The following is a 27,131-nucleotide window of genomic DNA, read 5'->3' as shown; positions in this document are numbered from 1 at the left end:
ACATGATATACCGCAAAGTAACCTAACCGCGCATAGTGGAATTTAACCACCGGTAACTTTAACCAAAACATTCCCACAATGCATTTTCTAATGACGTAAATTTCGCGTGAAGTGTCACGCTTCGATTTCATTAACAAACAAAATAAACAGCGACATGTACCCGGTAGTTTTTTTTATCAAATTCATTTACAAATGAATTCACAATAAAATAAAGTGTACATTTTAAGTATGAGTTCATCAAAATGACCAGGCACAAATTAATAATAATGTCGTGATTTGCATCATTTAGCGGAATCTCTGGTGCTTCCAAACTGCAAGAGAGTGCTTGGAAAGACGTCTATTTTACTAGTTGTTTTAAGTAATGTAACATATACATTGTCGTCGTAACATGCTAGCCTATTCTTCTAATTTGGCTTATAGCCCGTTTTCATGACTGCGTTATAAAATAATATCTTTCGCCAAATAACGATTTTTACAAATTCAAAGCATAAAGCTGAGTATTTCATTAACTTAAAATTACTTCAGAAAATCACTCTGTCTGCAGTCCAAGATTGCATATTGCAGTTGAGAAAAGTGCGAGTCTTTTTGACGATTTATTATAAACGCGATTTATTTCACATGTTAATGTACTATATAACGACATATTTGAATTAACAATTTATCACATTTTCCTTATTTCGTTCAATGTGCATTGTTTATAATCCGTTTATATACTTTTGCCATTTTAGAATGTGCAACAAGCCATACAAATATCGCACAATTCATAAATAATCTGCAATATTTGCTTTCCGATTTAATTCACGTTAGGCATAGAGATGTGTGAAGTAAAAGATGGTACACGGGTATAATGCACTCGTTTATCTGTTGTGTAATGGGATGTTTTCCAGTCTTTGTTTATTCATATGTGAAATTATTTTCTTGTACAATAAGGGAATTTACCATAGACAAATAAAACATTGTTCAAGTTTAAACATATCTTTGTATGCAGAAATCTGCAAATGTAATTGAGTTTACCAACGGCTATTTTTTGATAAACTGTTCCGGTTCATTTGTGTCTTGTTCTGAGAAAATTGGGCTTAAAGCATGTGCGTAAAGTGTCATCCCAGATTAGCCTGTGCAGTCCACACAGGCTAATCAGGGACGACACTTTCCGCTGTTATAGTATTTTTAGTTTCAATGAAGTCCCTCCTTACCGAAAATCAAATCGAGTAACACACTTTAACAGTTTGTTGTCGCTTAGAAAAAATTAAAGATTGTGATGCTGATAAGAAACAAACTGTTGACGTGTCTTGCTCGACAGTTTGCAATAGGTGATGGAATGTTACACTATATTCTCAGTTCGTGTTTATAAACCTACACAACTGCGTCACAGTAAATCATATCTAAACATGATGTCGAACAATCGCAAACGCGCACATTTGTCAAAACATCGCAGTCTTAACACTGCTGATCATGTTTTCACAATAACCAAAATTAAATCCAGTATTGACCAGATTTTCCGGTAAATCAGTACACAGTACATTATCTGTTTCAATACTAAACTACCTGAAAGAGCGTAACGTCAAAGATACAGCATTCTCCTCGCTACAAAGTTTTCCTTCGACAGTGTATATACACCCACGCTAATTTTCGCGCGCTTTTACCAGGACAATACATGAGCAATAGATGTTGCTAGCGTAGGCGTTGGGTAAGCAATAAAATGAAAATGGGAAAAATCATTACATGCACCGTATGGCGTGACATTGTACATTGCTGCATAGTTTTCGCTAGCTTTTTGATGGGGGCAAAGGAAATACATGTGGACGTTTTATTTAAAGCTAGAAAGTGTGTTTTGGATTACAAAAATTGTATTCTCATTTGTGAATTCAACAAAACATTTATATTATATTTATAATGGATTCAATATTTAATTCCAATATTAACTTTTTTAAATGCTTTATGTGTCGAAACGATGTTTTTATTATGCATGAAAAGCACAATTTCCAGGAGGATTACACCCGGTTAGTGATAACATTTGAAAATATAACTGATTCCGTATAATTGAATACTCCGGATAATTGAATATTCGGACGTGACAAATGGGCTATTCAATTAAGCGAAATCTAATGTATTTGTTTCTGTGTTTGTTTATTTAACTCCTGTGTTGATCTTTACAGTTTACTGAAAGGTCACAATGACCTTTGTTTATGCCGTGCTTGCTTACAAATTAATAGGATAAAACTGGAACCAAAACTCACATGGTGGTCAATTTTGATCTCTCCCTTTGCATACTGTACTCATATAGTGATGGCGTAGCGTGTGTTATTCACTTTGACGACACAGCATAGTGTCGGTCCAGTGTTGACATAGAGAGACCAGTTTGAATCCAGTTTTGACATTAAGAGAGAGATCTGTGTCAAATGGACAACATGTCAGGATAATGAAATGGAAATATGTGAGTAGCTACTGATTGGATTGATTGGCACATAACAGACAGGGCTTACTCTGCCATTCGCCAAATTGGCCAATGGCTACAAATTGACCTATTTTGCTAAAGAAAATTATATTTGGCCACAACTGTTTTTTCATTAAAACTTATAAAATAGCAAAAAGTAGAAGAATTTTGCCATAGCAAGGCGACTTTAGTTAAATACAATTTTGAGTCAGGGGGAGCATTCAGGAACCAACAAATCTAGTATATTAACTAGTTGATACAGATGAATCAGGTGGGCAGTATTGGGCCATCATGGCCCTTTAATTGTCTTTTGTGTGATCAAAGTGATTCAGTGAATGGCACAATTTTGAGATTAATTTTGCTCACATTTTGTGTCTGCCTAGCGACCAGGAGGTCATGGGTTCCATCCCCACAGAGGGAGCGATATATTTTGATCTCCCTTATAGACACCAAGTACTGGTTCTATTTCCAGGAAGCAGACTCGAGAGCGTTTCAATGACTGGTACAGTTACAGTTGTGAAAAAAGCTGACTAATAAAACAGAGTTTAAATATTGGAAACAATTTTAGTAAACAATCGAAGCTTTGCAGAGAATTTGCAGAAGGCCTTATAGATTGTTGAAATGTTTAAGGATGTTCATTGAAAATATGGAGTTGTTGAACAAAAATGGAAATGCATTTTTTAAGGGTAAATCATTGAACCATTGATGATACATTTAGTGAAGTCCCTTTTGCGGTGTTGAGTTAATTTGCTGTGACAAAAGGGGTGTGAATATTAACTTTTGAAGATAATTTTCCAAGTAACTAACAGTCTTCTCAGGTTTTATGCTGTTTGCTGCTTGTCAGTATATTTAAGGGTTGGAAATAAAGGCTATTAAACTTTAATCTTCTGTTAAAGTCTTTAAATATGATACTCTTTTCTAAGGGACAACAACTGTGTCAAACTGTGTATTTGAGTGGAAAATGGTTATGCAGCTAACTTTGTTTGATTGTTTACATCAAATATTTGTTAGATTGTTTACATCAAATATTTGTTTGATTGTTCACAGCAAATGTTTGTTTGATTGTTCACATAAAAAATTTGTTTGATTGTTCACAGCAAATATGTGTTTGATTGTTTACATCAAATATATGTTTGATTGTTCACAGCAAATATTTGTTTGATTGTTCACAGCAAATGTGCATGGAGCAGAATGCCTTGCTGGATGTGGACAGCAACCCTCTTTTTACACCAATAGAGATCAACATGGAGGGAGCTCCACTGAAGGACTGTGTACTCTCAATCAGGTATACACGAGTCTCGCTATGGGGAAATGGTGCTTAATGCAAGTGCCTAAAGTGTAGTCCCAGATAAGCCTGTGCCGTCAGCACAGGCTTATCAGGGACAACACTTTCTGCTTTTATGGTATTTTATATTCAAAGGAAGTCTCTTGAACTGAGGTTACGGGATTTGCAATGATATTCAGTGTAAGCAATATTTGATGCAAATTCAAATTGTTGTTAACCTAGGGGGATACTTTTTTTACAAACAGCTTTTGTTTGATAATTTTAAGACTATGCAATTAATTGTTTGATGTGATACAGTTGAAAATAATTGTGTAAATCTATCTGTATCTATCTGATATTTTATCAATTTCCAAACATATTACATTACACGTAAACGAAATGCAGGTATATGTTTAACTGTACTACTTACTTTGTAGTGGTTACAGTGGCACAGAGAGGGACATTCTTATAAGCATAGCCGAGGTGCTGGGAGCTACGTAAGTACTGCAGGGTCAGGGGTATGCCAGTGGTTTTTTTCCACCATTTTGGGAATGGGGCCGGGTCGCTTTGGACTTAGAAAATTCGCAGCATTTTAACTTAAATTGGGAAATGAGTGTTGTTGCTAAAACTGCAACAAATGCTTAAAAAAATGCTTCAAAATTGAGAATACAAGTTTTTTCAGTATTATTTTTACTAAGGTTGAACTTATATCGCTGGATGGGAGGTGAACAAAATGTTGAAATAAAAAAAAAATATATTTTTTGGGAAACCTTTAACTGGGAATTTTTAGGTCCCATTTGGGAAAAATATATACTTTTTTCCATTGTGAATGGGCTGATTACAACACCCGATTTTTTAGGATTTCACTTCCACTTGCCCAGAAGGCAATTAACTTTAATAATCTGCTTGCCCTCAGAGAAAAAAGGTTGGTCCACATATTAATGCTTATTTATTAGCTTGACTGTTTTCGGAGAAAATCCGAGGTATTATCATAGCCAGCTCATCGTGTCCGTCGTCGTGTCCGCGTCATGCAAAAACTTTAACATTTTGTCAAGGTTTTGAACATTGGCTCTAAAATCAAAGTGCTTCAACCTACAACTTTAAAACTTCATATGTAGCTGCACCTTGATGAGTTCTACATGTACATGCCACACCCATTTTTGGGTCAATAGGTCAAAGGTCAAGGTCACTGTGACCTCTAAAAAAAAAAAAAAAAAATGAAAAGCTTTCATCTATTCAAAACTTCACCGGCAGCCGAGCGTGGCACCCGTTATGCGGTGCTCTTGTATTTAATAAATGTGTTGCACGATTATTTTGAAGAATAATTACATGTGTATGAATAAAAAAAAAGCAGTTTACATAAAATAATTCAGGAATGTTTTATTACCCTGATGATCAGTATTAATACATTAAATCTCCTGATTGCTGCAAAAAGGTATCATATGCCTTCTTATTTCAATGTCACATGGTACATTTTTGCACCAATAGGGCAAACTCTTCAAATATCACATTTTGATAATTTCGTGAATAAAAATAACTACCTGCATATGACTGCTTTTGCATGCCTCAAATGATTATCATATTCCATGGTTTTCAACTTGTTTTGTACCTCAAATTGAAAACTCTCAGCCACTGTTACCCTTTATTATTCACCCAGTATTGTTTATATGAAGTTTTCAAAGTTTGTTTGTGGAATTCTTTTTCTTATGTCTCTTTATTGAATGGGATTTGTTTATTTTTAGGTACTTTTGGTCTTTCTGAATATTGGAAATCATCTGTCCTTGAATCAATACACACTGTCCGCCGTTTTGAACGCTTTGCCATTGCCATACAGAGAGCAGTTTTATTGACTGCAAATATAAAAACATTACTTAGAATTATCACATAAATGATCTTTTATGAGGAGTTGTTATGCAGGTAACGTGTGTAGCTTATTTTATAGAATCTTTTTTCAAAACATTTGATTTATTTTCCCAACATTCTGGCAATGACTATTTCAGATGCCAGGATTATTTTGTGCGCACTGCAAAGAACAACCTGTTACCCAGTACCCACCTTGTGGTAAATGCGGCTGAAGGCTCAAAATATGAGGCTGCGAAAAAATGGGGAATACCAGCCCTCTCCAAACTGTGAGTAGAGAGAGATATGAAAATTGGGCTTAATGCTCGTACATTAAGTGTCATCCAAGATTAGCCTGTGCAGTCTGCGCAGGCAAATCAGGGATGACACTTCCAACTTCATGGAATTTTTCATTTTAAGAAAGTCTGTTCTTAACAAAAATCCATTTAGGGTAGAAAGTGTCGCCCCTGAGCATATAATGTATGTGTTCGTGGAAAATTGTGCAGATTTTTATTGTTAATTAATGTCATAATTTCTAGAATTGGTTTACCAGTAATAATAATCATATTGTCTGAAAGTGTATCTCAAAATTAATGACCCACCCTTAAGTGTTCTATTGTCAATTTTTAACCAGGTTTTTAACCAGGTTTTCCGAAGGAAAAAACTGGTTTTTAGATTGGCGAATGCGGGCGGGCTGGCTGGCTGGCTGGCTGGCTGGCTGGCGGGCGTGCGGAACAAGCTTGTCCGGGCCATAACTATGTCGTTCATTGTCAGATTTTAAAATCATTTGGCACATTTGTTCACCATCATTGGACGGTGTGTCGCGCGAAATAATTACGTCGATATCTCCAAGGTCAAGGTCACACTTTGAGTTCAAAGGTCAAAAATGGCCATAAATGAGCTTGTCCTGGCCATAACTATGTCATTCATTGTGAGATTTTAATGTCATAAATACTGACCTGTTATCATATGCTTATACTTTCCAAGGGGAAATAACTCATCCGGAATTTTAACTGGGAATCCGCCACCTCAATACCTTAATACAGGCCAGGTTAAACATAGTGCAATGCAACCTAGCCAAAAATCGGTAACCAACCCTCAATATTCTTTCCGGATCAAGCAGGTGTATACGTGTCTTTTACGGCTCTGAATTAAAATATTGTTTTTCACTTGGTTGATTGGGGTTTTGAATAGATAAATTGTGTTATTTATCTTTTTATTTCTCATTCGGATTAATTTGTGTGGATTTAATGGATTTTGTTTCATTTGTAAAAGGTAAGCCATGCTTGTTTTTATCGAACAATGGTTTATTTCTACCATGCTGGGTGTTTTCAGGCGCGAACGACCACGTGCAAAACGTGCTCTTCTAATACATTGCTAGAACGTGCAAAGCATGTTCTTCTAATGTGTTACGAGATCGTGCAAAGCGTGTTCTTCTATTGACAGATTGTTTATCATTTGCCATTGTGTGCAATAATGATTTTAACGTTCCGTATGACAATCTAATTGATCGTCATTTTATTTTTCATCTGTTTTGAATTAAACTTTTGTTTAATTTATGATCTACGGCAGTATTATTATAATTTTCATTATGGTCAAATAATGATTTTATGTGCCGTATGATAATCTGGTCTGTGACCAGTTTATGGCTGAATATGCTTTGCTCTTGTTTTTCATATATTCGACTACATGATGGTCGCAGAAACAAGAGTGGATAAATACCCGGTGACTTCGCAGATCATGGATGATAGTTGCAGTATCAGTCACCGGGTATCGGGCACGATCGCGACCGTACTATGCTAAGTCTCTTAGACAGTCGGTCAACATCAGACCATATGGCGACACCCGTCAGCCGGTCTTTGCCCGATGGCATTGGTCAAGGACATCGACCAATGCCGGACCATTTGGCATCCGCCATACGGTCATTATCCGGTGACAACACTGGTCATGATATGACCGGTACGTCACCGGGGACGTTGATCACGGACCATTGATCGACGTCTGACCGGCCGGTCCGGTCACCGGTCATGTCACCGGTCCGGTCCGGTCATTGATCACCGGTCCGGTCTCCGGTCATGTCACCGGTCCGGTCCGGTCACCGGTCATGTCACCGGTCCGGTCACCGGTCCGGTCCGGTCACCGGTCCGGTCACCGGTCCGGTCACCGGTCATGTCACCGGTCCGGTCCGGTCACCGGTCCGGTCACCGGTCCGGTCCGGTCACCGGTCCGGTCATTGATCACCGGTCCGGTCACCGGTCATGTCACCGGTCCGGTCACCGGTCATGTCACCGGTCCGGTCCGGTCACCGGTCCGGTCCAGTCACCGGTCCGGTCCGGTCACCGGTCCGGTCATTGATCACCGGTCCGGTCACCGGTCCGGTCCGGTCACCGGTCATGTAACCGGTCCGGTCACCGGTCATGTCACCGGTCCGGTCCGGTCACCGGTCATGTCACCGGTCCGGTCATGTCACCGGTCCGGTCATGTCAACGGTCCGGTCCGGTCACCGGTCCGGTCATTGATCACCGCTCCGGTCACCGGTCAACAGTCATCAGTTAGGCCTGCCACCGATAACACCAGTCACCGGTCAAGAAGAAGAACTCGGTCTTTTTCATTGAATTATTCTCCTATTCTTCGTTGAATACATCGTCTTCATCAAGGATTAGACATCGGACACGCTCTTCTTCGTCGAGCAGTTCTCATCGTCGCGGCTCTCGTAAGCGATCACGTCGTCACTCACGGAGACGTTATTCTAGAAGATCTCGGTCTCATCGCAGCCGATCCACATCTCGGCCGATCCAGATCTCGACATCGCAGGAAACGAGGACGTCGTCAACCTTCACGTAGACATCAGCGGACTGCATTGAGCACCACTGGATATTTATCGAACATACCTCTCCTTCATTGAGCAGTTCTCGGCGTTGATACGCTCGTAAGCGATCATGTCAATGCTCACGGAGACAATATTGTAGAAGACAATATTTCCAGCGTATCCGAACAATATTTCGGCATCGAAGTTATATGGATGTCGCCACTTCTCACGTAGGCGTTAATGAACCTACTGGCCATATCGACGTTCTCCATTTTATTCCTTTAGGAATATCATGTCTCCATTCCACGTGTGATGGTTCTTCTTATGGCATCCACACATGTTGCAGTCACCGAGCCGTAGTTGTATACGAACACTAGTTCGTTTAACATTCAGGCTTCGGGATAAGCTGTTCTTTTCTCCACTACGACTACAAGGACACTTATGCCTATTAATACTGATAATCTACCGTTGTTTTCCGGTTAACATTATCAGATGACTTCGTGGATGGTCATTCTTCTGCACCAGATATTTCCATTCTGACGCAGTTATATTATACCGGTCCCGATCACCAGACATCGGTCACCATTCATCGGTCATATCACCGATCACTGATCACCGGTCAGAATAAGTGATGTCTCATCGCCATCGGATTGGATTTTTTGGCATGATCTTCTTTTCCGAGCAGTGCTTGACATTGATAACAGACCATATGGATTCCACCATTTTTCGGTCTTTAACTGGTAACGTCACCGGTCATATTATGACTGGTCCGTTCACCGGGCTACAGTTACCGGTCATTGACCGGTCCGGTTCGGTCACCACTTACCAATTACCGGTATTCCACTGTGTTTTCATCGGTCAATTTTTAGTATCACGGGTATCGTCTACATTACATAGTTGTATACCCCTGGCTATGATTGTATTGAATACTATATTTTATGGATTCAACAATCTACATGACTTTTTGTGTTTTTCAATACTGATGTTCTACTGGCGACGGTTACCAAATCATGCTATATCTGTTATTTGTACTTCTATCTCAACCGGCTACATGCAGACTATTGGTCTTGCAGATAGATCGGCTGAAGTGGGCTCGGAGACTAGCATTGAGGTCGAACATTACTATTTGACCTCTATTAATTTATGTTCGAGACCCGAAGGATGAATTGTTTTAACCGCCTTTACCTGTCGGCTACAGACTTTGCAGTCAGTGTCACGGAACAGTTGGGACACATTAATGACGCTAGCAGGATTAGCAAGACGACATTTGTATCGACTTCTGCTTTTCTATTGCTCCTACGGCAGTGCATATTTTCAAGCTACTGGAATCAACAAGAGTTCTGATACATAGGATTGCCTATCAGATTGACGGCTACAGTCTTGTAGATGGCTTAGGACCTATTGAACTCAGATCTTAGATCCTAGGATCTGGAGGGACCTCATCTTAAAGTTATTCTTCTATTACACTTCTGGCCATAACAGGCCGTCTTCCTATAACTGGTCGTATTCCTTTCGGAATTCGTCCAGGTTAGAAGTCTTGAAGTAAATGGATTAATCAAGTCAGAATTTAAGACTTCCATGCATTCTACCGGCAAGCGTGGACCCGCTTAAGGTTACCCCTAGGGTTTTCACCTTTTTCTGCCATCACACCTCCGATTCCGGAGGTACCACTATCAATCATATTTCCGTACTTCGCAAATCGATGACTTCGCGACCTGTATTATCCAGGATTTTAAAGGCGCCTGTTATTGGTTCAAGAAGAGGCTATATTCTGTAGATAGGTCATAAACTTATAAGTGTTAAACACTGTCCTATTCTACCAATTTTCAAGTGTGTTTGGAGTGGGAAAGTTCGGCTTGCCGTGGTTTCTTTGCCCACCCATCCTTGACAAATGGTTCCGGTCACCGGTCGGTATTTACCGGTCCGGTCACCGGTCCTTCTGCTGAGACGTCTTTTCTTACGTCCGTTTCAGCTTTATTTTTAAGATAATTGTATTAATCTCGGGATTATTTAATGACACAGATTTCCATCTTTTTGTCATTATTTACCACTATTCAGTGGTGTCTAGACTAGAAGATTATCTTGGCAAGAATATAGTTTATTCTACCACAACCTTCCTTACATCTTATACAGATGTGAGCAGATAAGGTTATGGACGATCACATAGAACAACGTATCTTGATTTTCTCAATTATGTGGTATCCTAACGAATATCACCTGCACATCTACATCTTGAAAAGCGAAAATTCTTTTTAGCTGTTTTTCATTTACAACACATTTTCACGATTCCTTTGTGATGGTTTCAACTATCACACATCGGTCGTGGTTTACTTACAGACACGGAGGTGATCATATTATCACTCCTTGTAACTGGAAATCAGGAACTTATTCGTTCTTTGCAAGAACAACAAATTTTCTCTATCGTCTTTCTCATACCAGTTCGTCTCAACGCCCTGTTGGACCTTTTGTCCTGCAGTTCTTTCTTTCGAATTATTTTTCCGTTGGGTTCAATAATGTAATTGCGCATGCGCGGCAGTGAAGTTGCAGACGAGTTGCATGGTGTACATAGTATATCAAAGAATGTTGTTTATCATCAAACGCTAGTTATTAGCGTTATGCGATCGTATATCGCAGTGTATACCGGTATGCTGAACAACGTCAACAATGCAGTTCACAGAAATCGATCCAGCAGGGTGTGCGATTGTTATACATTCGTCCATTGACATAAACTGGAATATCTTGCCTTCTTGGTGAGTTTTTGCAATAACTGAGTTTTTGCCATAATTTCATGAAATATACTTAATGAACCATGAGATTATGGTTCTACGACCTTTTAAGTCTCCTGTACAATTATTTTCAGGAAACTTCTTCACAGGTCAAATATCATATCTCACTGAGACATATTTTTACTGTCCAAACATGTGCCACTTCATGTCTGGCCATTAATAACTTTTAGTTATCTCTACAGAAGAACGTTTTTCTGTTAGAGTTTCAATCCTTGTTACTTGTGCAAGGATAATTCCATCAGAACTGTATAAAGGTTCTATGGAAATTCATTTTTTACTGGGTAATTGAGAGCATAGTTATTACCTTAATCACTCTGCTAGATACATAGAGGTTTTTCTCATCTTTTTCTTGATGATAAGAAATTTGTTCTTTTCTTCATCAAAGGATAGAGATTATGCTTTCGTATACCTTGTTTTGTGTAAGTCATCGCAACTCTGTGCTGTCTTACCTATTTTGGAACTGATCCAAACTATGGAACGTCAACACTATGTTTTTCGTTCCTTTACCTTCTTAAGCGGTTTTGACTTGTGTAACATGTTGGGATGCTTAATGAGCTCCCTATGAACCTTTTTCATCAGGCTTATTAACAGTTCCAATATAATTTTAAGACGGTTTTCCTTCTTATTATGGCTTTTACGATACGGAGAAGTGAAATTCATGCTTTTTCTGTTGAATACGACCAATTCCAGTTGGATCTATTGTCGTTTTCACTTTGTTGTGTCAGCCAGGATTCCTTGCTTAATATCAAGTCCTCTATATGGCTTCTACCTTCAAGTTTCCAAGTTTTCTTAAACTGGTAGTCATGAAGATGAGGATAAACTTCTTTGGGCAATCAGGGCTTTGAAGTTCTATCTCAGCAGTGTTAGTCAGAAGTCCATTCGAGGTTCTCAAAGACACTCTTCATTTCCCCAAAAAAGGGGGGGGGAGATGTGTCTGCGGCTTCTATTTCTCGGGGTTAGACCTCGAGTAAGGAAAGTTAATCTTATCCTATCTAAGGATTCATTCCTTTTTAGGATCTGATCGCATGAATTAAGAGCTCTGTCTGTTTTGTGGGCATATATTAATCACACCCCACTTTTTGACGTGCTCTAAGCTGTTTACTGGAGGAATCCGACCACCTTGTCATCTTTTTATCTTCGTTTTCTGAAGTGCCAACAATACAATTTGTATACGTTTGGGCTTGTTGTGGTTTCACTAACGGTAGTGTCTTCTTTACGACATAGACATATTACTCTGTCCGAGAAGTCATAATTAATACCGTTTTAACGAAGATTACTTGATATCATTAGCTGATAACCCTGTTTATGGGTTCTACTGTGTTGGGAAAATATATACGAACCTTCCCACCGCAGCTGCAAAATCAGCATATGATAACAGGTCAGTATTTATGACATTAAAACAAATTTTTTAAATAAAATTCATTTTAATTATTAAATACTTACCTGTTATCGGTAAGTCCCACCTCCCACCCCGCTATTCGATTAATATTTTTGTATATATATTAAAAGAATATTGAGGGTTGGTTACCGATTTTTGGCTAGGTTGCATTGCACTATGTTTAACCTGGCCTGTATTACGGTATTGAGGTGGCGGATTCCCAGTTAAAATTCCGGATGAGTTATTTCCCCTTGGAAAGTATAAGCATATGATAACAGGTAAGTATTTAATAATTAAAATGAATTTTATTTAAAAAATTTGTTTTAAAATCATTTGGCACATTTGTTCACCATCATGGGACGGTGTGTCGCACGAAAGAATCATGTCAATATCTCCAATGTCAAGGTCGCCACGACTAAAAATAGATTTAAAAAAAAAAAACTTACAAAGGGGGTTAATTTTGTTTGTTCATTTCAAAAGTTCAGTTTGAGTTTTCTCCCTTTATCAGATTTTTTTTCACAATGAAAACCTGGTTTTGTGACAATTTTGTCCCTTGTTTTTAATTAACATGTTAAAATCACCAATTAGCAGCTTCTAAATCAATTTCAAAATCTAATGTTACAAAATATGCTGCACTGTGAGTTCTTTACATGTTGATTGGTCATGTTACAATTAGAAATGAAATTATTGGCTTTTAAATCTTTTGATGCACATATTTAAAAACTAGTCACTCATTTTAATGCCCACAAAAAGTAATTAAATAGTGCATGGAAACTCAAAAGCAACAAATATGTTTATAAACTGATGTACTACTAAATCAACAATTATTTCTTAAAAATGTATTTCCAGTTGGATTTTGTCCTGTGCTCGACAGGGTAAAAAAGTTCCAGAGGACAAGTACTTGATTGAAATTGTCTCCAATGACAACCTGATGTCTCAGGTACCCACGGTGGAAAACCAAAATGGCTCAGTTTTGGAAAATAGATCTGGTAGGGTTTCTGTTAGGGAAGCCAACCCATCTGAGATTGGCCAACAAAACATAGTAGACTCAAAAGAAGCTGATGGAGCCCATGTGAACAAAAGTAACGGGAAAATAACTGATGCAGAATCAAATTCTGGTGGAACTAACAAAGTTGCGGAGCGTAAAGGAGAGAAAAATATTGGTGCTAAACTTAAGCAGGGAAATAATGAGAAGGTTTCAGCAGTAGGCGATCACGGATTTTCTCAGACAGATGGGGATTTCATGGAGAACAACGACTCAGATGCCATGCTACTGCAACTTGAATCTCAGGAAAATTACCAGCCAGTCATTTCAGTTGTTGAAACAGAATTGAAGACTACTGCAAAGGACCGGGAAGTAAAACCGGCCTCGACTTCTGTCGCAAATAACAGGGATATTAATGTCAATGATGTGCCTAGGAATACTGACATTGCTGAAGCACCAGTGGTGAATACTAAAGATGGTAAAGCTTTGAATAAAAATCTTCTTCCTGCAACCAAACATGTTGCACCTGCAGAAACTCCCCCTTTTGAGAGATGTGAGTAAGCTGCACTCTGAGAAAACAGGGCTTTTTGGATGCATGTTAAATTTTTATGCCCCCAGATCGAATGATCAATGGATATATTGTTTTTGGCCTGTCTGTCTGTCTGTCTGTCTGTGATGGTATTTGTGTGTCTGTCCCAAAACTTTTAACCTTGCTCATAAAATAAAAAACTATTTTGTCTATGTTCTTTAAACTTCACATGTGCATGCATCTCATTGAGATCTACAATCAAACATGGTTTGAGGTCTCTAGGTCAAAGGTCAAGGTCACCGTGACCTTTACATTCAAAATATTACCTTGTTTCTAAAATAGCTGCCATGCGGCTTTAAAGCACAGTATGGGGCATTGTGTTTCACAAACAGAGCTCTTGTTTGGAATTTAAGATTTATATGGAGTCTCTTTCTTAATGAAAATCCACTCTAGGCACACAGTGTTAGATTAGCTAATCTGTGACAAAACCTTATGGATATACATTAAGCTCTGTTTTCCAAAGTGCGGCGGAGGTGTATTCTACTGCTGTTTGTTATTTAAGGAACTTTGGGGAAAGGGAGAAATTGTGATCTGAATTTTTCGTTGCAAAGTTTCACTTAAAGACCATGCTTTTGTTGCTGACAGTAAACTTGTTGACAGTCAGGTCCATAAATCCTTATTTATTTATATAAAAGTGTTATTTTAGAAAATTACAATAAAATAAACATTTTCCAAAAAAAAATACAAAAAAATTATAATTTTCAATATATTATCTGAGATTTGTGTAGGATATAAGTAATTATAAGATTATTTTGACTACTGGTGTTGTTAGCATTTAATATGGGAACATGTTATTGTTTCGTTGACAGTGAAAAGGAGATGGGACAAGAACCCCCCTCTTACCGGTACCCCTGTCCTAACTAAGCAGTGTGAGTATGCTGAACCAGCTTTTTTTAACTGTCGAATTTGGAGCCAAAATTCTTCCCCATCCCCCAAATGACAGCTGAAAATTCCCAAATAATGGTTCCCATAATAATTTTATGCCCCTGAAGTAGGGCATATAATGATCGCACTATCTGTCTGTCTGTCCATCCGTCTGTCTGTCGCACTTTTGCGCTTAGGTTTCGTAAAATGCTCATAACTTCTTTGTCGCTTCAGATGTAACCTTCATATTTGGTATGCATGTGTATATGGACAAGGCCTTTCCATACGCACACAAATTTTGACCCCCTTGACCTTGAACTTAGGGTCCACGTTTAGGTTTCAAAATCTGCGTTTAGGTTTCGAAAAAGCGTTTTTTGGGGGCATATGTCTTCCGATGAAGACAGCTCTTGTTTTAATATAAAATTAAATTCAGTTCAGTATCCAGATCTATATATATGAACCAAAGTAAATCAAATACTGGAAACAATTTTGAAACACTTGCCCAAAATTGAGATAAAACACCACAATCTCTTAATTTTATTTTATTGCAGCTGCTAAAGACAAGCTGAAGGAGATGCCGGCCAGGAAGCACAACTGGAGATATGACGACTGGGTGGCAAAGAATGACTGGACGGCAAAGAACGGCAGTAGTCAGAAAGAGAACCTGGGGCTGGCCACCTCAACGCCGGTGCAATCTAGGGTGAAGGTAAGACAAAGTTAGCGCGTTCTGGGAATAATGGGCTTAAAGCATAAAGTTTACGCACAAAGTAGTGTGCGCAGTTTTCATAGGCTAATCAGGGACAACACTTTTCCGTTTTTTATGCCCCCGAAAGAGGGCATATAGTGATCGCACTGTCTGTCTGTCTTTCCGTCACACTTTTGCGTTTAGGTTTCAAAAAAGGATCATTACTTCTATGTCGCTTCAGATGTAACCCTCATATTTGGTCTGCATGTGTATATGGACAAGGCCTTTCCATACGCACACAAATTTTGACCCCTGTGACCTTGACCTTGAATTTAGGGTCAGCGTTTAGGTTTCAAAATCTGCGTTTAGGTTTTGAAATATGCTCATAACTTCAATCAAAGCCTTTTTGGGGGGCATATGTCATTCTATGGAGACAGCTCTTGTTTCTCTCATTTAAAGGCGGTCTCTTCTGAACAAAAATCCAGTCTAAGGCGGAAATCATTGTCCTAGACTAGGATGTGCAGACTGCACAAGTAAATCTGGGCTGACACTTTTCTGCACATGCATTAAGCCCAGTTTTCCCAGATTGGGGCTCAAGTAGTTCTTGGGGCTTTCAATCCTCACTAAACCCTCTCACCATCTAGCCCCACCACTAGCAAGGGCTCAAGTAGTTCTTGGGGCTTTCAATCCTCACTAAACCCTCTCACCATCTAGCCCCACCACTAGCAAGGGCTCAAGTAGTTCTTGGGGTTTTCAATCCTCACTAAACCCTCTCACCATCTAGCCCCACCACTAGCAAGGGCTCAAGTAGTTCTTGGGGTTTTCAATCCTCACTAAACCCTCTCACCATCTAGCCCCACCACTAGCAAGGGCTCAAGTAGTTCTTGGGGTTTTCAATCCTCACTAAACCCTCTCACCATCTAGCCCCACCACTAGCAAGGGCTCAAGTAGTCCTTGGGGTTTTCAATCCTCACTAAACCCTCTCACCATCTAGCCCCACCACTAGCAAGGGCTCAAGTAGTTCTTGGGGTTTTCAATCCTCACTAAACCCTCTCACCATCTAGCCCCACCACTAGCAAGGGCTCAAGTAGTTCTTGGGGTTTTCAATCCTCACTAAACCTTCTCACCATCTAGCCCCACCACTAGCAATATGTTACAAATAAATCTGTGGTTGTGTAATTTGTATTTGTGAGATTAACAAAATGTTTCAAAATCCAATAAAAAAAATTGACAAGATGACATTTTAAAAAAGGAAAAAATTGAAATGAAATTATATAGGAACAATTTTCAAATAAATGAATAACAAACATTTAAGAAATGTGATTAAATATGTCCTTTAAGTACATGCACATAAACTACTCTGTATTTAAAATGCATGAATGTTATACTTACAAGGTAATAACACAATTTTGCTCAAAATACTAAACAAACCAATAACACATTTAAGACTTAGGCCATCCTTAAAAATATGTTTGTTTGGCATAACAAGACCCAGGTGAAATTGGGTGGGTAACTAGGTAGGGATTTTATTTTTATGCCCCCCTTCGAAGAAGAGGGGGTATATTGCTTTGCTCATGTCGGTCGGTCGGTTGGTCGGTCCGTCCACCAGGTGGTTTCCGGATGATAACTCAAAAACGCTTGAGGCTAGGATCATGAAACTTCATAGGTACATTGATCATGACTCGCAGATGACCCCTATTGATTTTGAGGTCACTAGGTCAAAGGTCACAGGTGAAGGTCACAGTTACTGGAAATATGCATTTTAAGGATTTAGCATGGTTCAAACAAGGGAAACAACTACCGTTTATGCATGTTCTTTTTATTACAGCATTTGCCTCCCTTTAATTCATTTAAAATCTCATTTTACAGCAGAGATTCCAAATCTGACCTGTAAATCAGGGTTTTTTTTTGCCCGATTTTTTAGCCGAAATTCGGCTATGTTCCCAATTCCAAAAAGTATACTTTTTTCCCAAAATGTGGCAAAAAATTCCCAATTTCCAAAAAAAAAAAAAATTTTTTTTTTTTTTTTTTTAGAAAGAAGTGTCGTATGTGTATTTTATCTCAATTTTAATTCAATTACATCTTACAAAGTTTATTATGATTTTGTTCTTTTAATTTTAATGACAATAAAGTTCTATATCAAATTTAGTATTTCTCTAATTAGTGGACTTTTCGTGTGGAAAAAAAAGGCTGATGAATTAATTTTCCCAATTTCATGAAAATGCCGATAAAATTCCCAATTCCAAAGCCATGGGTTATCTTCCCAAAAAGTGTAAAAAAAGCCTGTGTAAATGAGCCCCATATTTACTGCCAGTGCTAGGTTACCTTTTCCCATTTGATCATTCTTAAGTATTGGTATTGTAATGCTGCTGCTACTGCTACTACTCCTCCTCCTCCTCCTCCTCCTCCTCCTCCTCCTCCTCCTCCTCCTCCTCCTCCTCCTCCTCCTCCTCCTCCTCCTCCTCCTCCTCCTCCTCCTCCTCCTCCTCCTCCTCCTCCTCCTCCTCCTCCTCCTCCTCCACCACCACCACCACCACCACCACTTTTGCCATCAGCCGTTATATTGTAGGCAGATGACAATATCAACTGTGTATTCCATTATCTGCACATGAATGACCCAATATTAACCGATAGCGAACTCAATGTTGATTGGCCAGCTACCATATGCACTTCAAAACGTTAATGGAATTAAAGAGGAAAATAGTTTTAAAAAAAAAACAATCTGGATTAAAATGGCGGATGTTTTCAATTAAATTTAACAAGATTTTAGCATATTCGCAAATTATATTTTTCTTGAGCCAAATTCGCTATATTTTCGCAAATGGCGAACGACAGTGGGAGCCCTGTAATAGTGAGCATTTATTCCAATAATAACACATTCGCAATGCTGTCGTTCGCCATTTGCGAAAATATTGAGAATTTGGCTCAAGAAAAATTTAAATTACGAAAATGCGAAAATCTAGTAAAATTTTGTTGAAAACATCCGCCATTTTAATCCGGACTGGTTTTCTATATTTGTCTCTTTGTCTCAATGAAAGTGTTCACAATTCGAACATTTAACGAAACCCGGTCTGTACCCAATTAGACATCTCTTGACAAAAACTAGGTAACTAGGTCAAAAACTAGGTCAAATAGTAGAAAAACCTCGTGTAGACAGTAGAGGTCACAGTTTTTATCCAATCTTTATGAAATTTGGTCAGAATGTTTATCTTGATTAAATCTGGGTTGGGATTGTATTTGGGTCATCTGGGGTCAAAAACTAGGTCACTAGTTCAAAAACTAGGTCAAGTAATAGAAAAAACCTTGTTTAAACAATAGAGGTCGCAGTTTTTATCCAATCTTTATGAAATTTGGTCAGAATGTTGATCTTGATAAAATCTGGGTTGGGATTTTATTTGGGTCATCTGAGGTCAAAAACTAGGTCATAAGGTCAAATAATAGAAAAACCGTCAACAATTTGTTTGTGTAGACAGTAGAGGTCACAGTTTTCATCCAATCTTTATGAAATTTGGTCAGAATGTTTATCTTGATGAAATCTGGGTTGGGATTGTATTTGGGTCATCTTGGGTCAAATACTAGGTCACTAGGTCAAAAACTAGGTCACAAAATAGAAAAACCTTGTTTAAACAATAGAGGACGCAGTTTTCAGCCAATCTTTATGAAATTTGGGCAGTATGTTTATCTTGATGAAATCTGGGTTGGGATTGTATTTGGGTCATCTGAGGTCAAAAACTAGGTCATTAGGTCAAATAATAGAAAAACCGTCAACAATTTGTTTATGTAGACAAGTAGAGGTCACAGTTTTCATCCAATCTTTATGAAATTTGGTCAGAATGTTAATCTTGATGAAATCTGGGTTGGGATTGTATTTGGGTTATCTGGGGTCAAAAACAAGGTCACTAGGTCAAAAACTAGGTCACTAGGTCAAATAATAGAAAAACCTTGTATAGACAATAGAGGCCACAGTTTTCATCCAATCTTTATGAAATTTGGTCAGAATGTTTATCTTGATGAAATCTGTTTGGGATTGTATTTGGGTCATCTGGGGTAAAAAACTAGGTCACTAGGTCAAATAATAGAAAAACCTTGTGTAGACAATAGAGGTCACAGTTTTCATCCAATCTTTATAAAATTTGATCAGAATGTTTATCTTGATGAAATCTGGGTTGGGATTGTATTTGGGTCACCTGGGGTAAAAAACTAGGTCACTAGGTCAAATAATAGAAAAACCTTGTGTAGACAATAGAGGTCACAGTTTTCATCTTATCTTTATGAAATTTGGTCAGAATGTTTATCTTGATGAAATCTGGGTTGGGATTGTATTTGGTTAATCAGATGAGCGATTCAGGGCCATCATGGCCCTCTTGTTTCTGGATCATGCGATAACTTTAAAAGTTCTTCATATTTTTTCATGAAACTAGAAACATGGATAGATGCCAATATGGACGTTATGCACGTCATTTCATTTCGTTCCTACGCCAAAAATTCTGGTTGCTATGGAAACAAATAGACTAGAAATACTGCTGAAAATAGTGTTTTTTTTCTGGATCCTGCGATAACTTTAAAAGTTCTTCATATTTTTTCATGAAACTTGAAATATGGATAGATGCCAATATGGACATTATGCACATCATTTCATTTTTTTCTTACGTCAAAAATTTTGGTTGCTATGGCAACAAATATATAAAAAAGAAAAACAATTCTGACATTGGTGGAATTTCTGACAATGATGGAGCCGGTAGGGGACATATATTGCTTGACAATAGTCTTGTTTTAAAGGGTATTTTCACAGAGTTTGCAGTGTCAAGGTAAAACTCAACTCAATAATTTTTTTCCTTCCGTATCAAGTACTTGTTGAGGGCACTTTCCTTACTGAAGAAAAATTACATAAATCACAATTGCTGTCTGAAAAATTCCCAAAAGGAAAAAAAATGTCTTGCAGTAGATTCCACTTAATTGAATATTGGATAATCCGGTTCATTGAATAGAAATTGAAAACACCAAACCATTTGCATCTCTTCCCATTGTTAAACATCGCCTAATCTGAAATATGGCGTATTCCGGTTAATTAAATATCCAATTATCGATTGCACACTATAATCCAGCGTATTATCTCATAAATCTCCAAGGATATGCATCGTATCGACGATTTTGACAAACACGCTCCATTGACTGCCTTTGTTTTCATTTCACACCATGCATGTATGCAGCGTCTGTCAAGCGTCACGTGACTAACAGGTGTAGTATGCGGGCCAAGTACAATGCCAACACTGGAGTCTCCGGTTAAAACTGACGCCAATCACAGTGTGCAGTCAGGCACAAACTTTCGAATGCAAACTGTCGAGTAACACACTTTAACAGTTTGTTGCCAATTGGAAAGAATTAAAGAGTTTGTTGCCGATTAGAAAAGAACTGTTGACGTGTCTTGCTTGAGTTAGTGAATAGTACGAGTGGATTATTTTCAATGCACCGTATAATGAATAAAAACAACTATCGGCGCTTTTCTATGCGTTTATTGAATAAAACAAGTTTATTTAGCAATGTATTTAACAATATAGCTTTGAAATTGGTTAAAAACACGATAACATACACACATGTATATGATAAACATTGAAAACATTGGAAATATAACTGATTCTGTATAATTGAATACATCAGATAATTGCATATTCGGACGTGACAAATAGGCTTTTCAATTAAGCGGAATAAACTGTACTTTTGTTTCAAAAGCACATTGTTTGCATGTGAACAAATAAAATGTGCACTGAAACTTTCAATCAATTTTGCCTTATTTGCTTGGTACCAGTACTTTTTCCAATCTGACAAAAAAAATCACTGCAACTGTAGAAGTACTTCTTTTCTGCAATTTTAGGAACTGAAGAGGCAAGATGGAAAGAAAGTGGACATAGACACGCCCAGCAAGTTCCTCAACCCGAATGTGAGATACATTCCCAAGTTTGAGACCGAGGTATGTTCCTCAACCCCAATGTGTGATACATTCCCAAGTTTGAGACCAAGGTATGTTCCTCAACCACAACCCCAATGTGAGATACATTCCCAAGTTTGAGACTAAGGTATGTTCCTCAACATTCGATACATTTCCAAGTTGGAGACCAAGGTATGTTCCTCAACATTCGATACATTCCCAAGTTGGAGACCAAGGTATGTTCCTCAACATTCGATACATTCCCAAGTTTGAGACCAAGGTATGTTCCTCAAGATTTGATACATTCCCAAGTTTGAGACCAAGGTATGTTCCTCCACATTCGATACATTCCCAAGTTGGAGACCAAGGTATGTTCCTCAAAATTCGATAAATTCCCAAGTTTGAGATCGAGGTATGTTCCTCAACATTCGATACATTTCCAAGTTGGAGACCAAGGTATGTTCCTCAACATTTGATACATTCCCAAGTTTGAGACCAAGGTATGTTCCTCATCATTCGATACATTCCCAAGTTTGAGACCAAGGTATGTTCCTCAACCCCAATGTGTGATACATTCCCAAGTTTTAGACCAAGGTATGTTAATCAAAATTCGATACATTCCCAAATTTGAGACCAAGGTATGTTCCTCAACATTGTATACATTCCCAAGTTGGAGACCAAAGTATGTTCCTCAACATTCGATACATTCCCAAGTTTGAGACCAAGGTATGTTCCTCAACATTGGATGCATTCCCAAGTTTGAGACCAAGGTATGTTCCTCAACCCCAATGCGTGATACATTCCCAAGTTTGAGATCGAGGTATGTTTCAAACCTCCAACGTTCAATACATTCCCAAGTTTGAGACCATGGTATGTTGCTTAACCATGATGTGTGATACATTCCCAAGTTTAAGACCAAGGTATGTTCCTCAACGTGTGATACATTCCCAAGTTTAAAACCCAGGTTACATTCCTCAACGTTTGATACATTCCGAAGTTTAATTTTGAGGTATATTCCTCATAGTGCGATAAATTCCTAAGTTTGAGACCGTGGTATTCTTCTTAACCCCAACGTGTGATACATTCCCAAGTGTGAGACTTAGGTATGTTTCTAAACCCCAACGCTAGATACATTCCCATTTTTAGCTCGGCGTTTTCGGACAAAACCCGAGGTATTGTCATAGCCAGCTTGTCGTGTCATCTGACGTCCGCTGTCCGCGTCGTGCTAAAACTTTAGCATTGGCTCTAAAATAAAAGAGCTTCCACCTACAACTTTGAAACTTCATATGTAGATGCACCTTGATGAGTTCTACACGCCACACCCATTTTGGGGTCACAAGGTCAAAGGTCAAGGTCACTGACCTCTAAAAAAATACTGTAAAATCATGTACATTGGTTGGCACAACATTCGTGGATTGGTCAACCCTCGAAAGCAACTAAAAGTTCACATCCCAAGAATTATAATGATTTTACAGCAATATTTCTTTGTGGCTTTCCAGTGTATGAAGCTATATACGTTATTTATAAAAGTTTTAGGGTGGCTAGGTTTGCCTCGCTAAAATTATTTACTTATTATGGAAGTATAATTTGGTAAATTGATTTTAAACAGGACAAATTTGAAAAAAATTAGCTCAAACTTATATCGCAAATGATGTATACAAATTGTTTGAATATATAGAAATAATTGCTAGATAATTGTTTTTTTCAAATTGATCATATGTTACAGGAGTTTCTCGCATCACTGCAAACCCCAGAGGATGTGAGAGCTGCAAGGGCCAAAAGAAAGCCCAGTCTGGTACGCTATAGTCAGCAATTTGTTTCATTCTTTATAAAGTACTGGAAAACAGCACTTTCCCAATAGAGAAAAACTACACATTTCCAAAATTCTGTCCAAAAAATGTTCAATTAAATGTTAATTTTTTATTTTTTGGGGGGGATAAAATATAACATTTAGTTAGTTTCCCTATGCAGCTCTATGGCTTGAACCTAAGTTGATATAATATTGCTAACTTGACTACACTTACTTATTAATTTTTAGCTCGGCTGTTTTCGGAGAAAACCCGAGGTATTGTCATAGCCAGCTCGTCGTCTGCCGTCCGCCGTAGGCGTCATGCTAAAACCTTAACATTGGCTCTAAAATCAAAGTGCTTCCAACTACAACTTTGAAACTTGGTATGTAGCTGCACCTTGATTAGTTCTACATGCCACACCCATTTTTAGGTCACTAGGTCAAGGTCACTGACCTCTAAAAAGTATTTGTGAGCAACAAAATCAAATGCATCAGTATCCTCACGTGAAGACAATGCACATTTTCCCAAATGGGCTGGTACCCATAGTTTTTCCGATTGGGCAAAAAACAATCCTGGCTATAGTGTAGCTATTTATTGTTAGCTCACCACTCAGGTTGAATATTATATTTATCACACAAGACTTATTCCTGATTCCAGCGTCATTTAGTGAGAGCATCAGTGTCCTATGTATAACATTTAAAGTTATAGAAATTGCGTTATCTTAGTGATTACTGATTGGATTGGTTTGGCATTTGACTGGCAGTAACAAATAAACCAGGGTTTTTTTTGGCCCGATTTTATAGCTGAAATTCGGCTATGTTCCCAATCCCAAAAAGTATACTTGTTTCCCAAAATGTGGCAAAAAATTCCCAATTTCCAAAAAAACAACAACAAAAACATTTTTTTTTCTTTTTTTGAAAGAAGTCTAATGTGTATTTTATCTCAATTTCAATTCAATTACATCTAACAAAGTATTATATGATTTTGTTCTTTTAATTTTAATGATTATAAAGAGTTATATCAAATTTAGTATTTCTCTTATCAGTGGACTTTTCATGTGGAAAAAAGGCTAATGAATTTATTTTCCCAATTTCATGAAAATGCCGATAAAATTCCCAATTCCAAAGCCATGGGCTATCTTCCCAAAAAGTGGGGAAAAAAACCCTGTAAACGATTCATTAGATTGATCAAAATGTATCAGGTGAGCAACATTGGGCCATCTTGACCTTCTTGTTTGTAGAACAGGGTTTGAAAAGATTAATTCTGATGTATTAAACTATTGTTTTCTTTTCAACAATCCAAAAGAAAACATTTTCAAATCAGAAGTGACAAAATAAAGAAAACGTGAAACATTGACCAGAAACGATGTGAGAATGTTTTTAGATTAAAGTTTATTTTGAGTTCTTTTGTGAACCCTTAGGGGAAAATATTTTGGGAAAAGTAACATTTTAATATCTTCTTTTCAAGGCCATTGAAAAAAAATTAATTGTAAATTTTTTTATTTTATTTTTCTTGATTGACATTTAACAACAAACTTAACCCAAAACCGTCTCTTTTCGCTCTAAGTTTAAGATGAACCTTATATCAAATTGTCACTTTCTTCCAAACGTTTAGAACGACAGTGAGCTGTTCGAGCTGATGAGAGCCAAGATGGAGGTGACCATCGAACAGAGGAGACAGGAGCGCGAGAGTGCTGTCGCCTCATCCCAGCGACAAAACGACGAAGTGGACGGAGATTACGAGGTTCTTACTTTGGCCATTTCTTTTTAGCTCACCTGAGAACAACAATATTTTAAATCATTAAAAGTTTGCCGTTATTTTGTGCCTAGAAATGAAATATTTATGTTTCATAAAGTACTTTTATTATCCCCCGCCATAGGCGGAGGGATATTGTTTTGGCGTTGTCTGTCCGTCCATCCGTCGGTCTTTCTGTCCGTCCGGAGCCATGTCTTCGAAAAGCTTGGAAAAGCGGACTTCATTGAAACTTGGTATGAGTATATATATATATATATATATGGATAAGAGGATGATGCACGCAAAATGGCATTGTACACCGACTGTTAATAACAGAGTTATGGCCCTTTGTATCTTGAAAAAAATGCTTTTCAATATAAGCTTAGAGCTTTATCTCCATTAACACATGAGCCAGAGCCATGAAACTTGCCATAGATGTTCACAATCATCTGGGGGTGTTTCACATTCAACACCCATAATCCTAGGTGCTTATGTCGAGGTCACACATTGAGGTCAAAGGGCGTTGCCCATCCGTCCAGAAAACGTTTGTGTCCAGAAGCATATTGGCGGGGATATCAATTCAACAAATTTGCTTGTTCTTTTATGAAATCCACCCTCTCATAATGTTTTAGCTGCTTCGGGTCCCTGCAGGTGAGCGCAAATGGCCTTCTTCTTTCAATTTGGGTTAAAGTTAAAAAACATTAGGACATCTGCTTCTCACTAAAGTTGAACATTTCTGATAAATTGTTTGCAAATGTGTAAATTACAGGTTGTCCATTGACCGGATCATTCTGGAAATCCAGATTTTAACTGTCCAGGGTCAAATATGAGAGCAATGTAATTCAAATGCGTTTTTTTTCGGGGGAGGGGGGTGATACGGGCAAATCATTTGAGTGTGGGATCATTTGAGAACAAATATTGTTTAAGCTTACTCTGAATCTCAGTACCAATTTTACCCATTTTTTTTTTTATTTCTGATTGGTTAGCGGATGGCACAGACATTAAGGGTGACTGACGTAAAATCTTCACTACTTTCCGAAAATCTTACAAGTCAATGGAAACGCTGCAAATGTCTGCCATCTTGAAATATTTTAAGTGATGAATTTGCAAAGTAAAGCACTGCAATAACATGTTGTAAAAGGAATAAATTTTTAGCTCATCTATTTTTTGAAAAAACATTATGAGCTATCGTCATCACCTTGGCGTCGGCTTCGGCGTCCGGTTAAGTTTTGCGTTTAGGTCAACTTTTCTCAGAAAGTATCAATGCTATTGCATTCAAACTTGTACTCTTACTTACTATCATGAGGGGACTGGGCAGGCAAAGTTAGATAACTCTGGCGTGCATTTTGACAGAATTATGTGCCCTTTTTATACTTAGAAAATTGAAAATTTTGGTTAAGTTTTGTGTTTAGGTCCATTTTATTCCTTAAGTACCAAAGCTATTGCTTTTATACTTGCAACACCTACTAACTATCATAAGGGGACTGTGCAGGCAAAGTTATGTAACTCTGACTGGCATTTTGACAGAATTATGTGCCCTTTTTATACTTAGAAAATTGAAGATTTGGTTAAGTTTTGTGTTTAGGTCCACTTTATTCCTACAGTATCAAAGCTATTGCTTTCATACTTGCAACACTTATTAACTATCATAAGGGGACTGTGCAGGCAAAGTTATGTAACTCTGACTGGCATTTGGACGGAATTATGGGCCCTTTATACTTAGAAAATTGAAAATTTGGTTAAGTTTTGTGTTTAGGTCCACTTTATTCCTACAGTATCAAAGCTATTGCTTTCATACTTGCAACACTTATTAACTATCATAAGGGGACTGTGCAGGCAAAGTTGTTATGTAACTCTGACTGGCATTTGGACGGAATTATGGGCCCTTTATACTTAGAAAATTGAAAATTTGGTTAAGTTTTGTGTTTAGGTCCACTTTATTCCTACAGTATCAAAGCTATTGCTTTCATACTTGCAACACTTATTAACTATCATAAGGGGACTGTGCAGGCAAAGTTGTTATGTAACTCTGACTGGCATTTGGACGG

At 38.0% G+C, this 27,131-nt stretch overlaps 2 protein-coding genes and 1 long non-coding RNA gene across 3 annotated transcripts in view; all 3 read left to right on the top strand.

The window, feature by feature from the left end:
• LOC127859743 (E3 ubiquitin-protein ligase TRIM33-like) overlaps nt 1–27,131 on the top strand; it is a 118,302-nt gene that overhangs the window by 10,738 nt on the left and 80,433 nt on the right. The gene's annotated exons all lie outside the window — the stretch shown is intronic.
• LOC127859514 (DNA topoisomerase 2-binding protein 1-like) overlaps nt 3,600–27,131 on the top strand; it is a 62,192-nt gene continuing 38,660 nt past the window's right edge. Inside the window, exons 1-9 of the mRNA XM_052397012.1 lie at nt 3,600–3,719; nt 4,136–4,195; nt 5,699–5,827; nt 13,360–14,048; nt 14,894–14,953; nt 15,500–15,654; nt 21,506–21,601; nt 23,286–23,354; nt 24,964–25,092. Coding sequence (XP_052252972.1) covers nt 3,610–3,719; nt 4,136–4,195; nt 5,699–5,827; nt 13,360–14,048; nt 14,894–14,953; nt 15,500–15,654; nt 21,506–21,601; nt 23,286–23,354; nt 24,964–25,092 — 1,497 coding nt within the window. The 5' untranslated portion in view covers nt 3,600–3,609. The remainder of the gene's footprint in view (nt 3,720–4,135; nt 4,196–5,698; nt 5,828–13,359; nt 14,049–14,893; nt 14,954–15,499; nt 15,655–21,505; nt 21,602–23,285; nt 23,355–24,963; nt 25,093–27,131) is intronic.
• LOC127859548 (uncharacterized) lies at nt 18,749–19,806 on the top strand. Its single transcript, XR_008039440.1, has 2 exons — nt 18,749–18,896; nt 19,693–19,806. It is a non-coding gene; the product is annotated as an uncharacterized LOC127859548 (long non-coding RNA).

Source organism: Dreissena polymorpha, chromosome 15 (assembly GCF_020536995.1).
Source record: "Dreissena polymorpha isolate Duluth1 chromosome 15, UMN_Dpol_1.0, whole genome shotgun sequence".
Classification (NCBI taxonomy): Eukaryota; Metazoa; Mollusca; class Bivalvia; order Myida; family Dreissenidae; genus Dreissena; species Dreissena polymorpha.
The sequence above is the reverse complement of the archived record's forward strand: the minus strand, read 5'-3'. Positions and strand labels throughout refer to the sequence as shown.